The sequence below is a fragment of the Rhamphochromis sp. 'chilingali' genome (assembly GCF_963969265.1).
Source record: "Rhamphochromis sp. 'chilingali' genome assembly, chromosome: 5".
NCBI classification, from domain to species: domain Eukaryota; kingdom Metazoa; phylum Chordata; class Actinopteri; order Cichliformes; family Cichlidae; genus Rhamphochromis; species Rhamphochromis sp. 'chilingali'.
This window is the reverse complement of record NC_137932.1, coordinates 36,519,110-36,534,076: the sequence shown is the minus strand read 5'-3', so window position 1 is coordinate 36,534,076 and position 14,967 is coordinate 36,519,110. Positions and strand designations below refer to the sequence as shown.

The window sequence follows — 14,967 nt, the reverse complement described above, 5'->3', positions numbered from 1 at the left end:
CACACAAAGAAGTCATCCCAACATGGGCGTGCTGCTTTCTTGCATTTGAGCAATATCTTTAAAATTAGAAATATCCGCTTTCATCATTCGTTGAAAACTGGTTCATGCATTTATTACTTCTAGGCTGGACTACTGTAATTCATTATTAATGGGCTGCCCTACAACTTGTTGAAAAACCTTCAGTTGATCCAAAATACTGATATAGACTAGAAAGAGAGAGCATATTTCCCCCAAATTGGCTTCTCTTCATTGACTCCCTGTTAAATCTCAAGTCTCCTCACAGATCTCATAGTACCATATTACCCTAGTCTAAGACTGCTGGCTGACTTGTGGTTCCTTGAACATTTAACAGTGAAATGGGAGGCACAGCCTTCAGCTTTCTGGCCCCTCTTCTGTGGAACCAGCTCCCAGTTTGGATTTGGGAGCTGGTTCCACACTCTCTGCTTTTTAGTCAGGGTCACTATAGTTAGTGACCCTGACTCATCCCTTAGTTACGCTAAAATAAGCTGGTTTAGGTCATCTTATTAGGTCTAACTGTCAGACTACGCTAGTGACGTGGATCCTGGTTTCCTCCACGGACATGACAATGCATACCCTCATGTGAGGAGACTAGGGCTGCAGCTATCAATTATTTTAGTAACCAAATAATCTATCAATTATTCCATCAATGAATCGAATAATCAGATAAGAAATACTTTTGTTTTATTGATGAGCAATAATGAATGTCTTGATGCATGCTCAATCATCCAGGTAAGTAAATCTCCAAAAGTTGATTCTGTTCATCTGGACATAGTGTTTTCAGTGGGAGAAACGTTTCGTCACTCATCCAAGTGACTTCTTCAGTCTCCAGAAGTCTCCTGAAGAAGTCACTTGGATGAGTGACGAAACGTTTCCCCCAATGAAAACACTACGTACAGATGAACAGAATCAACCTTTGATGGGTAATAGCAAATATTCAAAAGAGAAAAAAATTCAGAATGAACTGCTAATTGGGTTCCATTTTAGAAGTTGCAATGTTTTAAAGTTTACCAGCATAAGACATCTGTTAAGAAAAAAAAAACAATAAAAAAACTTAAATGCTAAATTTTATATTTATATATATACTATTTACTCGATGAATAGTTGCAGCCCTGGATGAGAGCATGCAGGCAGTCCTGGAGGATGAATGAATTTATGACAATGTCTGCCCCCCATGCTTGCCTGACCTAAATCTGCAAGAACACTTAAGGGACGTCATATTTCACTGCATCTGACACTGCCAGGTTGCACCTCCGACTGTCCAGAATCTCAGTGATGTCCTGGTCCAGGATGGTTTCCTGTGTTCTTGGGCCACTTAACACAAACTTTAAAATGTGTGAGGGATTGCCTGAATTAACACTTAGGAGTGGATTTATTCAAGCATGGTCATAGGAAACAACATTAGTAGGGCTGGGCTATATCATACCGTTCACGGTAATACCGGTATAATGTTGGGCAACGATAGGAAAATGAAATATCGCCATAGAATATGGGTAAAACGCGCATGCGCAGTGCCTTTGTTTACATACGCACATGGCGGCGATGCAGAATGAGAAGAGCGAAAGTGGATCGTTGAATGAAACGGATGAACCAGAATTGGTTTGTAAAAATGCTGCAACTTCAGTGGTGTGGGACTGGTTTGGCTTTCATCCGTCAGATACACAACAAAGCACTATTTTTGGTAGCGCATGCTAGCGGGCCGTCGTTATTACCGTGTTTTTTGGAAAATACAGCACACTTAAAATCAATCCTTTGATTTTTCTGAAAATCGACAGTGCCCCTTATAATCCCGTGTGCCTTATGTATGAATTCTGGTTGTGTTTACTGACCTGGAAATGATTTTATGTACACGGCGCTCGAAAATCTGTCAAATGTTTCAGTACGACTTTGCTAAGCTATGAACCCACACTGCTTGATGGATTGTCGGAGCATTACGGCTATCGTAGGCGGAGCCTCGCGGAGTGATACGTACTGTGCTTCAACATAATATTACCGTATTGTGTGTGTATAACCTCTTTTTAAGTTTTGTGGATATTATACATGGTTATGCTGAGGATATGTCGGCCAATTTCCACTGGAAATGCCTTTTGTTTAAACTGTCACCAAGGAATTTGCATTTGCACTGTTACATTTTTCTATAACTTTAATGCACTTAAAAAAAGCTGCTTGTTTAAGTGAAAATACATTGATGGGGTTTTTTTTTTTCCACTAATAAAGTTGAGGAATTGTAAAGTATTTTGTCTAGTGTCAATTATGTCGTCAGTTATATCGTTATCGCAAATTTTCAAATGTATGATAAATATTTTTGGTCATATCGCCCTGCTCTAAACATTAGCTCCAAAAAGTTAAAATTTCATGAGAATTATTTTTTGCAACCTGAAGACAACAAACACAATGCTAACTTGTGCTGCTATTAGTACACGCTAACTTAGTCTTAATTGTTGCTGTTCATAGCAATGAAAACAACTGTACAATATCCCAAAAAGTTGATTCTGTTCTGTCTGCATCTGAGGCTGAATCTCATGTGGTTCCTGTAATCACCATCTTACGTGCTGTTTGCTCATACTGACATACACATTTAGGCTGTCCTTGCCAAAGTGGGTTAGAATTTCTTGATGCATGCTAGATGATTGAGCATGCATCAAGACAAACTGTAAAAAACACAAAAATGAATCATGGATTCAGTCCTGCTCCTGTAGGTCATCTCTGTCCTGAATGTATTTTTAAAAAGAAGACAGAAGAGAAACAGATGCAGTAGAGATGTAGCCTGGTCACTTGAATTTAAGAAATTCCTTATAGAAACCTAAATATTCTCTAAATTAATGGAGTCGCATGGACACATACACATTCTCACAAACTGGCAGATTGGTGTTAGCATACAGTAGCTCTCCAATAAATGTAAGTCAGAAAAATTACACAATCCCAAAATTATCCCTGAGACTGACTATGAGACTCACTGGAGGTGAATCATTATCACCATTAAGCTCCAGTGTGGATAAAAACCCCATGCAGAATTACATAATTCTATAAAATATATTGAGTAGTAAAGCTGAGTACTTAAAAGTCTTGAAAGACAAACAACCTACACGTGGTGAAATGTCCCAATAACACGAGAGGCGGTGTACACCCTGGACAGGCCACTAGCTTGATGCAGGGTTAGCACAGAGAGACAGAAACCAGTCGATTATGAGTGAACACCTAATCACCAGTTAACCTAACCCGGTTAATTACGTGTCTTTGGACAAACACATGGAAATTCCACCACACCACACTCCGCAAAGATTCCACAAAGTCAAATTGGGGTTGTTCTTGCCAGGAGGCAACAGTGCTAACCACTGCACCACCTGCCAACTAGCATGAAGGAAACCAAAGTCCATGGGGAGTATGGTTGCAAAGCTGAAACTTAAAAAGAAGGGGACAACCAGAAGTGTAGCCTGCACCGTTTTTTAACTCTAAATGGAGAAACTTCGCCCAGCCTGGACACTGCTACTATATCTGGTATGTTGACTGAGATTTATATAAAGCTCTTCTAGTCTTACTGACCACTCCAAGTGCTTTTCTACAAAAAGCCACATTCACACATTGATATAGCCCTTTATTCTTTGCCATAAATGCTTCAACTTTGCCACTCAGACAGTGACGGACTGGAAATTTGGGGATTTGGTATCCTGCCCAAGGACACTTTAATATGTAGACCTCTCTGATTTACCCTGAGATTGAAGGAGAGTGAATACTAATCTCATGTTCATTATATGGACACAAACGCAAACAGGTTTATGAGGTTTCAGCGTTGTTGTATTGTATTTTTTCCTATTTCTTAAAGACATTTTCCATAGATGCAAACAAAGAAATGGGCAGGTGTGGCTCAGGTGGTGGAGCAGGTCAGTGGATTGACTCCTGACTCCTCCAGTCCTACTTGTGCCCACAATTAACCTTGGACAATGTACTGAACCCTGAGCTGCTCCTGATGCATCTATTGGAATTTGAGTGTGAGTGAATGTTAAAAAAATGCTTGGGCATAGATTAAAGCACTGAATGCGTATGTATGGGATTGAGTAAATGAGACTTGCAGCAGGAAGTCCTGTGAGTGCTCAACAACAGCACCATAAAAGTACCAGCCTATGTAATAATAATGTGTTTTGTTTCCAGCAGCCTGCAATACAAATTCCTAAAGATACAATTTAAACTGGTTCTTTGAAAAGTTGCCTGTTATGTGTAGTCATAGGGTGTCTTTTCATGTTCGAATGATTCATAAGTCAGTGTTAAATGGATTTAAAAACAAAAACCATTCCTCTGAAAATCGTCAGGTACAAGGACTGGAGTGAAGATGAGTGGAAAAAGCTGACATTGTCCAAAAAAGCCCATGAGAAAGCTAAGAACTACTGAAACCAGTTAAAAATGACAAGAAAACCAGACTCCTTGGAAGCATGATATAAAGAAATGGTGGGTGTATGAGGGGAATTTAGTATTTTGCCCAGAAAGTTTGTAGTGTGTGAAATATAATGACTTGATTTAAAAACAGATTAAATAAAGAGCATAAAGCAACTAGCCTGTATTACAGTACTGTCTTTAATCTTTGACAAGCTAAGCCATATTGGCTAAAGAGCTGGCATGTCCAGCAGGTGTGACTACAGGTGAAGTGTGCACAGACAGGCTTTTTAATGAACCACCCTGTGAGCTCATAACATCCTCCAGCGGGTGCAGGTGAGAAGGTGCTGTCAGAAACGCCTCACGCTAATCAGATCAGTGCATGGATTTCGAGTAAGGAGTCATACCCCTGCTGACCCCACCTCCTGCAGCTGCTCCAGCTCCACCCTTAGCGCCTCCTGCTCGGCCTCCAGGTCGGCGTACTGCTGCTTCAGGCTCTGGTTCTCCTCCAGAACCGCCAGTCCGCACTCCGCCGCCCGTATCTTCTCGCGGTTGGCCTCCGCCAGCTCCCGGGTCAGGCGCTCCACCTCGGCCCGATATTCCTCTACCGTATCCCCGCATCCTGCTCCTCCGGCAGCCATCGTTCCTCTGTCCCTCCCTCTGCCCTCTCTTCCCTGCGGCGGACGAACAGAGAGCCCTGCCAGAGGGAGAAAACAAGCCCCACCGCCTCCTCTGGGGGAGTCCCAACGTCCTGCAACTCAAACAGCACCAGCGAGCATCCACGGCTTTCACAGCGCTGCTGCCATCGCAGCGGGAGTATCCTCAGCCGTGCGATGCTCGGAAAGATGCGTCCTCTCTCTCCTCCCTCTGATTGGTTTTTCTGCTTATTCACCGGCAGCAGGACGCCATCTCTGCCTGCAGCCGTGAAGCAAGGCACCTTCCTCTCTCCCTGTCATCCTGCTGCACACTGAGCGTTTACAGTAATACATCCATGCACTCAGCGCCCTCTGGAGGTAAGAGTATAAATACATTCTTTCTGTTTTATGGGGGCGAACGAAACAAAGAGTTTTAATAGTTTCATTCCTGGTGTGAGATCTGCCGGTACCTCAACACTAAAAACTAGAAAGCATTCGCATACAGCTGCACGTCTTTTACAGCCTTAGAGCTTTCACGGGCTCTTGAAGTGCGCTCATCCAAGTAACACTGACACTACGTGCTGTGATAATATTACATACATAAGTAATACAAATAAACAATCAATCTCTGTTTGAAATATTAGTATAAGTCCTGTTTACAAAGTAGCTTTGATGCCTTCCATGTCACAACGTTTAACTGTGTCTTTTACACGATGAAAAGTCTGAGTTAAAGTCTGAAAACGAAAACGAGCTGACAGGTAGCTCATGAAGAATAGTGGTGGGTAGATCAACCCAGGTATTGATAATAACGATAGATATTTATAGAACATTTCAACTATAGAAGCGCCATTAAATAATTATACATCTAATAAATAATGACACACTGCTCTCCCCCACATAAGCCTCCTTTATGGGTGAAAGGTATTGGTATGGACATTACTGTCCGTTTTTACTTGATAACAGATCGATATCAACATTTCTCTCAGCACTGCTGAAGAAGCCTTTATTCAATATTTGTTCAATCAAAATTTTAAAAGTATCAATGTCCGTTAGAAGCGATGACACTTTTACTATGAAAGGCATCGGAAGTGTTATCGTCATGATTAGCGGAACTGGCGTAACACACCGGCAACATCGTCGTCTCTATGGTTGTTTGGCCGTGTCGCACGTTGCTAGTTAGTTGCAATGTTGTAGCTATTAGCACGGTAGCCGTTCCTTCGCTGGAAGGTAGAGCTGTACGACAGACCTACAGTTTATTCTTTCTGATTCACAGTGTGAGCAGCAGCTAACTGCTATCCAACGGAACATAACCTACAAAGCTAGCTTGTTATCTTGTTTTCCTTCTACTCCGCTAGTTTTCCTAGCTTGCTAGCTAGCCGCTAGCATCCAACCGTCTCCTCTATCAGTGCAAACCGTCTCCCGGCCGGCCGGAGGACCATGGCGATGAGACAGACTCCCCTCACCTGCTCCGGTCACACCCGGCCTGTGGTGGACCTGGCCTTCAGTGGAATTACTCCTTATGGATACTTCCTCATCAGCGCCTGCAAGGGTGAGAGGTGTTGGCAGGACTATGAACATAAAGTAGCCTGTGAGAATCTGGTGTTACTTCTGGACGTGGTCTGTTGCGGGTTGGGCTTTAAAATGAGCCCTTTATAAAACATGATGTTCTTCCATTGATTGACTTTGTGTCTTTGTATTGTTTTCTGGTGTCATTAAGTGTGTCTGTGTGCGCTCGGGGGCGCATATGTGTGTGAGCCTGAGAGAGAGAGAGAGGCACATGCGGCTAGCTTAACTACTGATGGTTTACCTTCCTCCTAAAGTTTGATCTCGAATTGTACAACTTTGTTGAAAAAGTATAGAAAAGATTACATCCTGTTTATCATTATCTGATCATGTCCTAAAGTCCATGATCAGATAATGATCGTCTCTGGGCTGTCAGATGGTATTCATGTCACTGAGTTGCTACAGATCTGCAACTAAACAGCCCTGAGAAAGATGGTGTTTGAGAGCAAACAGTGTTCCTATTCCTAGATTTACTAGGTTAAGTTCATTTTTTTCCTTTTCTTTCTTTTAGGAAGAGTCATTAATAGCTTGCATGGAGGATGCTGACTCACCAACTAATCAGTATTGAAGTGAGCAGTAGTGAAGCTGTTACAACTGAAGGCAAACATTTTCTGAACAGTGAAAGTGTGCCTTCAGTGTCAAGGTTGTGCCTAACTGTTCCGGGGTTAAACCAACACATTGCAAAAGATGCAGCTTTTGCTTTTTGTTTGCACTGCACTCTTAACTTTCACTACCACTTAGCAACTAATTGGCAAGTGCTTGCAGACAAGTCTGCATGTTCCATACAAACTGTGACGTGGCAGTCTGCTAGCAAAAAGAGCAACCGCAAGGAGGTTTTCAATGCAGTACCAACTCTTTACAACCAATTTTACCTAGCAACAACCAAATGTCACCCTAGAAGTCAGTGACCCCTGCTTGTCGCACGGTCAGCAGGACCTAGCAGACACCTGTGGATTATCCTTACTGCCCCCTGCCGTTACACTGTGATGCTCACATCCTCTCTGCTTCTCTCCATCAGATGGCAAGCCCATGTTGCGCCAGGGAGACACAGGGGACTGGATAGGAACGTTTCTGGGTCACAAGGGCGCTGTCTGGGGAGCCACTCTAAACACAGACGCCACCAAAGCAGCGACTGCTGCTGCCGACTTCACAGCGTGAGTTCACACACTCAGACTAAACTAGCCTGAAAGAGGCAGTTATCCTCAGTGCTCCTCTCTGTGGATAATCTGTCATGCATCCATTGGCAGTGTTGTATTGTTGTATGTACTCTGAAACCTCAGTTCATGTGTGATCTGGTCTCATTTCATTTTAGGATAACCTTAAACGGCTGTTTTGCTTCATGCTATGGTATTGAAAATCGATCACTTAGATGTGAGTGCTAGTACAAGCTTCAGGGACCTTTCTAGCTTGGCTATAGCAGTGACGTAGCCCACATGCCTTTGTGATAGACATGGTCACCATGGTGACCCTTGCTTTCCCAGCATCCTTCTAAGAAAAAGCTTTACACTGAATAAAGTAAAGCCATTTTTATTAGTGTGATCATGAGCTGAACTCTGTGGACAATAGAATATCTTGCTGCGCCTATTATTTCATTCTTATCTATCCCTTTGTTCCAGCAAAGCAAGGACAATTCAGTGACACAACAGCTAAATCTTTAGTCCCGCTAAATGTTCTTATTTTCCAAGAGTCTGTTATAAGCCAATATATTGATGTACCCGTCATTCTCACTGATTTGTAAGACGAGGCTCTGACTTGTTCTATCACATGTATGTCACAGAGGAAACAGTTTTGCACACTGAGCTTTGAATGAGTTTTCTGCATATATGTGTCTTCTGACTTTGTCTCTTGTATAAAGCAGCCTCTGCATTCACACATATTACACTGACACACACACACACACACACACACACCCCCAGTGTGAGGTCACTGTTAACAGCTCCCTTGTGGACTTTTGCAGAAAGGTGTGGGATGCAGTGAGTGGAGATGAGGTCCTGTCTCTGGCACACAAACACATTGTGAAAACTGTCAGCTTTACTCAGGTCAGTGCACTTCATCATGTGTTTCTGTATGTGTTTCTCTACTTGTGGGTTTAAATTGATGCACACCTTTCACCAAGAACAGAATATAGTTGATAAGGTAACATTTTAGTCCAGTCAGTGCTGTGAAACAAGTTCTTTGTCAATGTTGATCACTAACCAGAAGTTAACAGGCCCTGGCCTGCTCAAGTTCAAATCACCATTTAGTAAAAGATTTAAGATTTAAGCTCAAATGTTTAAGTAAACATTTGAGCCTGCATGCCCGTAGTGATTCTAGGGCCAAAGCTTTAGCAGTGTTCAGCTCCAGTTACAATGTCAGGCACGCGGTGCCTCGTAATAAATATTAGTTAAATATGCTGTTTGCAAAGATTCACCGGATGCATGTTACAGTATTGCCTTCAAAAGCAAACAGATTATCTGGATAACCTATTGTAGTGCGTGAGGTGTTTTCTCACCTATAGTTGGTTTCCTCTGGTCTGAATTGTTTGATGAGTTTGCAAACTTGTAGCTTTTCGAGCCAAAATGCAACACTACAAACCGCGTGAGAATGTTCAGTCTGCTCATTGGCTAGATGTGTCTGGGATGGAAGAAAGTGCTGTGTTGTGTATTATTGGAAAACTTGGAGAATTTACATTCATTTCACAGGTAGCTTCTAGCCCGTACAGACCTTTGCACATCTGTAGTACCTTGTTCCATCCCAGAATACAAAGCATTCTGTTCATCAGTCTGAAAAAACGTTTCTCCCACTGAAAACGTTTGTGGGATTTTCTTACCTGGATGATTGAGCAATCATCAGGAGATGGCTACATAACCTTTTTTTAGCTCAAGCTTGTAATGTAGAGGTTTGGGTAGTTGGTTCTGATCGGGGTTGAATCACGTTGATTTAAATGAACTAAGCGCACAGCTGTGAAAACACCTTAAGAATCACTTAGAAGTTCTCCCACTCCTGGTGAACTCTGGAATAGTGTACTCAGATGGACACATTTGGGGCACCATGAATTTTGAATAAAGCACCACACTTAAAGAACTCAGAGCAAGTGTTTACCCACAAAAACTTCACTTTCAAAGTGAAAAAATAAATATTATACAAATACACACACACACACACACACACACACACACAAACAAGGTAGAGAACCCACAGAAAATGAGAGGGATTCAATGATGACGTTTGGATACTGGTTGACAAAGTGAGAGATATGGAGGGCACATGAAGTGGCAAGCTCCTGTGTCTGAGTCTCGGTGGGATCTCAGCAGTTTCACAATCACAGCAGCAGCTCCAAAGACTGCGAGAGGAGGAGGAGAAAAGTGCCTCTGCAGACCATGCCCTGGCCTTTACAGCCATAACTGCACTATAGTGCTCACAGCTCTGTGGAACAATGAAATGTGTCACTGTCTGTGCTTTTCATGCTTTGTTTTTTGAGCTTGTTTTTTGCGTTTTGCCTCGTCCTCATTGAACTCTGCTATAGCTTCCTGCTCTATTCCGGCTCACTTATCAACCAATCAACATTCGGTAGCATGTCTCACATGGGTGACAAGTAGGGATGGGTACCGGTGTCCGGTGCCATGATGGCACCGGTTCTGACATAAACGGTAGTAACCAGACCGAAAAGCAGCGCACATTTCGGTGCTTTATTTCGGTGCTTTTTTTTTCCTGAGCTGTGATACACTTTAGATTCTAGCCAATCATTTTACGTTTCCGAGGATAGTAGGCGGGGCCAGGTACGTACGTACGTTCTGTTAAAGCAGAGCTACAGATTAAAAATGTCCAAGGCGAAGCGGTTAAAAGTCTGGCTGTACTTCATAGCAAAATATGCAAAATCAGCAGCCTGCAACAAGTGCTTTAAGCTGATACTGTGATACTGTCAAAGGAGGTAACACCTCAAATCCGATGAAACACCTGGCGACGCATAGCGTTTTTTTTAAAAGCCCAGAAATGCGCCGTATTTGATAGCTTGCTGCGAGACCTCACACCGAGCACATCTACTGCGGGTGGGTTGCCTGATATGCAACATCCCCCAAAAACACGAAGAGGAGAGTCCTGGCCCCTAGCCCTGCCAGTGTAGCAGAAATGATGACGGATGATGATGGCAGCAGCAGCCGTTCTTCTCTGCGTGAGTAGGCTAACCACGTTATTACATTAATGCATGTAAGGTGAACTAGCAAACATCATCATAGCTACATGCTGCTGTCTTCTTGTTTGATGGCAGATACTCCCTTCACCCTGGCTAAAAAGGCTAAAATGACCAAAGAAAAAGTGGAAAACAGTTCAACATGAGAGGTTTTGGACAAAGTTTGTGTTTTTTCCATTGTTTAAGCACTGCTTCCAGCCAAGAGTGATACCATATATGCCCCATAGCTGCAGAAAAGGCTAACATTGTTATATTTTTACAAAAAACAGTTGAACATGAGAGGTTTTTGGACCAATTTTGTGTTCTCCATTCTTTAAGCACCGGTTTGAGCACCGTTTGAGTACCGGCACCGTTTCAAAAGTACCGATTTGGCACCGGTATCGGATAAAACCTAAACGATACCCATCCCTAGTGACAAGCCCCCACGCCCTCACTCCTCTTACAACTGAAAACTGTTTGCAAAATGACACATGTGCAGGATTATAAATCCAGCTTTACTCTCTGTGCTTGTTGGGTGGGAGTGAAGAGCCTCCCATGAATACGTGCTTCTTTTTGACAGGACAGCAACTGCCTGCTAACTGGAGGTAACGACAAACTGCTGCGTATCTATGACCTGAGCAGCCCTGAAGCAGGTAAGTGGACATGCTCATGCACACACGTGTATGTGTGGACCATATGACCAGTACATGCTCCCACATATCCATATGTACTGTCGCTAGACCATTACTAGCCACTTGCTGCATGTACTGCAGAGCTGTGTGGGTGGTTATATATACAGCAGCCGGCAGCATTGGTTTGTGCTGGAACACACAGTAAGACTTGGTAAAATCACAAAATGATCTGCATGATCACTCTTTTGAGATGAAGCTGACAAATTCATCAAGTGTAAATAATTATATACAATGTAACAGTTTATTGTGAAAACTTCCACAGCAGCAGGTGTTACTATGGTAACTCATGAAGAAGGTGCCGTCTGTGCTGGTGGAGGAAGTTGCCTTTATCGATCACTTGTTTACAGTGAGCAGATGGTTACTGTCAGCACAGCTTGGAGCAGTTCACAGCTCACTGTAACCTCACAGAAAGATCCTGGACACGTCAAAACCTAGATATGCCCCAAAGAAGAAAATGCAGTTATGAAATTTTATGCCCTGAAGGTCAAAGGTTGAGCTATAGCAGGTGTAGAGGTAGCCTGCAATGTGATGTTTACTGAGGCACTAAACCAGGAGGAAGTGATTCTGGGTGTGGTATAATGTGTCTGGCTGTTGCTTCTGTGTCCCTGTCAGCTCCACAGGAAATTTCGGGCCACACGTCGGCCATAAAAAAGGCTCTATGGTGCAACAACGATCAGCAGATCCTCTCTGCTGCTGACGACAAAACCATCCGGTCAGTGCACTGTGACACACGGCCTCACCCGTCTTACCTCTCACTTCTGACAGTAGACATAGCAACCACTCTGTTCATGTGTGTAGGCTGTGGGACAGGAGCTCCATGGAGGAGGTGAAAACACTGACCTTTGACACGTCCGTGAGCAGCATGGAGTACGTAGCTGATGGACAGATTCTTGTGATCACGTATGGAAAGACCATCGCTTTCTACAACGCTCTGAGGTCAGCCTGCAGCCACACCCGTTCATTGTCAATGAGTGACGTGTATAAAACAGAGGGCATCCACCACCTCTATTAATGCTGATTTATTACTGACTTTGTTATTGATTAAGCATTCATCATTTATAATTTAAATTTGTTTCTATTTTTATTAATATTATCAAGCTTGGAATTGATCAAGACTGTGGAGGCCCCAGCTCCTATCAACTCAGCCTCCTTGCATCCAGAAAAGGACTTCTTTGTTGCCGGTGGTGATGACTTCAAGCTCTACAAGTTTGACTACAGCACTAAGGAAGAGCTGGGTGAGCAGCAGAGTGCTCCATTGTATCATGAAGAGGAGCAGTCTGACTCCTTTAATGAAATTAGAAACAGAACCTGTCAATACAGAATAAATGCAAGTCATAAACTCGTATTTTATTCACAACAGAACCTAGGAAACATATTGAATAATCGCACTGGGCAAACCGTTCATTTTGAATTTGATGGCAGCCACACAACTGTGGAAGAGAGGACAGGGCTGTGTTTCCCCCTGTGCACCATCCTCGCTTCTTTTAACTGCTGAGGGGAGCAGCTGCTGACTTTTCTCACTTTTCCGCTGAGCCCTGAATGTCTCAGCTATCCAATACTTATGTCTGGCCTTGTCCCTTGCACGCAGAGACGTCACCAGATTGTCGTAGTCTGTACACGATACAGTTTTTACTGAATGTGAACCTCTGGCTCTCTAACAGAAATGATCTTTTCATTCCCACTCGTGTTCCTGACCAGGACATTCCACGAGCTGATTCTTTTTTTTGTTTGTTTTTTTTCTTCCCCCAGTCTTTTGCTGCCAATGTGTTGCTGAGATCAAATTCAAAATGAGCGTAATGAAAAACATGTGTTGCCAGCGTGCTAGAGCAGGAGACTAATTTAAAAACATCTGGGTTCACGAGGTTCTGTTTTCATTTCAGTTTCACATATCCCAACATTTCTGTTCTGCTGTCACTAGAGAGAGAGGGGGGTTTTTTTTTTGGTTTTTTTTTATTTGTTTTTTTTTAAACTCGCTGTTTGACCAGCTCAGCTCAGTTCATGACAGGATCTACTTACTTATCTGTAAATGTAAAAAAAAGGTTAAACCCTGATTCTTTGGTCAGTTACTCCTTTATGTTTTCATAGACCAATCGGAAACTGATGGTGCTGCTGCTCATGTGTCTGCAGAATCCTACAAGGGGCACTTTGGTCCGGTGCATTGTGTTCGCTTCAGTCCTGACGGGGAGCTGTATGCGAGCGGCTCGGAGGACGGCACTCTCCGACTGTGGCAGACAGCGGTGGGAAAAACCTACGGCCTGTGGAAGTGTGTCCTTCCTGGTAAGTCTGAACTCTGAACTGATGACACGTGTTCATGCTTTCATCTGGATTCAGTTACACTGTTGCACTGTTACTGTAATGACAGCAATGCTGAACGAATGAATGAAAAAGTTTTTATAAAGATTAGAGCAATACAAAGCAGTCTTTGGCAACACTGTTTCAGTTGTGTGGTGTTGTGCACTGTATATGCACAAGAGACAAAGGTTGTGAGGCGGTGCTGCTGCTGACCAGTCATCTGTTCTGACCTCAGAGCTCTGTGAACTATCCATATGATGTTATACCACAGCGTAGCACATTTTTCAAACCATGTCATGACCACATGGAAAATACTCGAGTTTAAACTGTGGCAGCATGTAAAATGTTTGTGTATGTGTATATTTACAGAACATAGTATGATTATACATATACGTGTGTGTGTGTGTGTGTGTGTGTGTGTGTGTGTGTGTGTGTGTGTGTGTGTGTGTGTGTGTGTGCGCACACACATACGATGATATTACACTGTCATGTATCACATTGTTCTTCACTTCCTTCTCAGAGGACCTGGGGAGTGAGAACCCTGAGCAGCTGTACACCTCCACCCCTGAGATCAAAGCCTGAGGAGAGGGCGTCGCCTTCTGGAGCCTCAACGAGATCCACGAAAGGAGCCAAGTCCAGAGCATTTTCATCCATCAGAACTGATGTGGACACTAAGACTGGCCTGTCTGTCACAGCATCAGTCCACTCACCTGCACACCGACAGTCCATGGACAGCATGGGCTGCAGAGTGAAGCAGTAGAGCTGTGAGTGTGAGCTCGTTGCTGCCTGCTTTCTCTCTGATCAGCCCACTTCTGTCTGTCCTCTAACTTCTATTAATGTAGAGCCGCCAACCCCAAACTGCACGACGTCATCATCGGTTTTGGTTTCAGTGTTGAGGTGTTTGATGAGCTGGACCAAGGCTTGTTTTCTGTTCATGGTTACAGGAATAAATGAGTTAGTGCTCAAGTTCTGAGGCTTTCATTTCTTAAAGAAGCATTGCTTTGAGTATTTTACAGTGTTCTGCTTGAGTATCTAAAGTTGTTCTAAAGTGTCCAAATCAAAGCTAATATTGTTTTGTGACAAAGGAGAGGAGATTATTTCTTGTTTGGTTTCTGTCTTCATTTGTGCACAGTGATGAAATAAACTGAGCATTACACTTTTATTTGAAAGTAATGCACAAAGAAAAAGGGACTTTGAGCTTTTATTTCTTGACCGTCGCGCCTGCCAAATGTGCAGGCTTACTGTAAATACA

At 43.1% G+C, this 14,967-nt stretch overlaps 2 protein-coding genes across 5 annotated transcripts in view; one reads left to right on the top strand and one right to left on the bottom strand.

Annotated features, from left to right (window-relative positions):
• LOC308397245 (protein bicaudal D homolog 1-like) overlaps window positions 1-5,986 on the bottom strand; it is a 29,851-nt gene extending 23,865 nt beyond the window's left edge. For 2 of the 3 annotated variants that reach the window (XM_080883048.1, XM_080883049.1), the window contains exon 1: window positions 4,794-5,986. In XM_080883048.1, the coding sequence (XP_080739174.1) occupies window positions 4,794-5,027 (234 nt within the window). In that variant the 5' untranslated portion in view covers window positions 5,028-5,986. The remainder of the gene's footprint in view (window positions 1-4,793) is intronic. The other variant, XM_080883050.1, reaches the window with a different exon arrangement.
• Window positions 5,987-6,166: 180 nt separating this feature from the next.
• On the top strand, window positions 6,167-14,902 carry strap (serine/threonine kinase receptor associated protein). 2 transcript variants are annotated; one of them, XM_080883053.1, is made up of 9 exons: window positions 6,167-6,570; window positions 7,603-7,738; window positions 8,542-8,623; window positions 11,312-11,384; window positions 12,036-12,135; window positions 12,222-12,359; window positions 12,522-12,658; window positions 13,509-13,700; window positions 14,236-14,902. In XM_080883053.1, exons 1-9 carry the CDS (start codon window positions 6,459-6,461, stop codon window positions 14,295-14,297), a joined length of 1,032 nt encoding a protein of 343 aa, XP_080739179.1. In that variant the 5' UTR covers window positions 6,167-6,458; the 3' UTR covers window positions 14,298-14,902. The 2 variants fall into 2 exon arrangements, with proteins under 2 accessions (XP_080739179.1, XP_080739180.1); XM_080883054.1 differs by having other exon boundaries at window positions 6,171-6,570; window positions 13,551-13,700.
• The last annotated feature ends 65 nt before the right edge of the window (window positions 14,903-14,967 follow it).

Bases quoted from the DNA above. Each gene is read 5' to 3' on its own strand.
- strap (XM_080883053.1), top strand. From the start codon at position 6,459: ATGGCGATGAGACAGACTCCCCTCACCTGCTCCGGTCACACCCGGCCT. The intron at 12,136-12,221 runs GTCAGTGCACTG...TCATGTGTGTAG, and splicing joins GCTGACGACAAAACCATCCG to GCTGTGGGACAGGAGCTCCA. The intron at 12,360-12,521 runs GTCAGCCTGCAG...AATATTATCAAG, and splicing joins GCTTTCTACAACGCTCTGAG to CTTGGAATTGATCAAGACTG.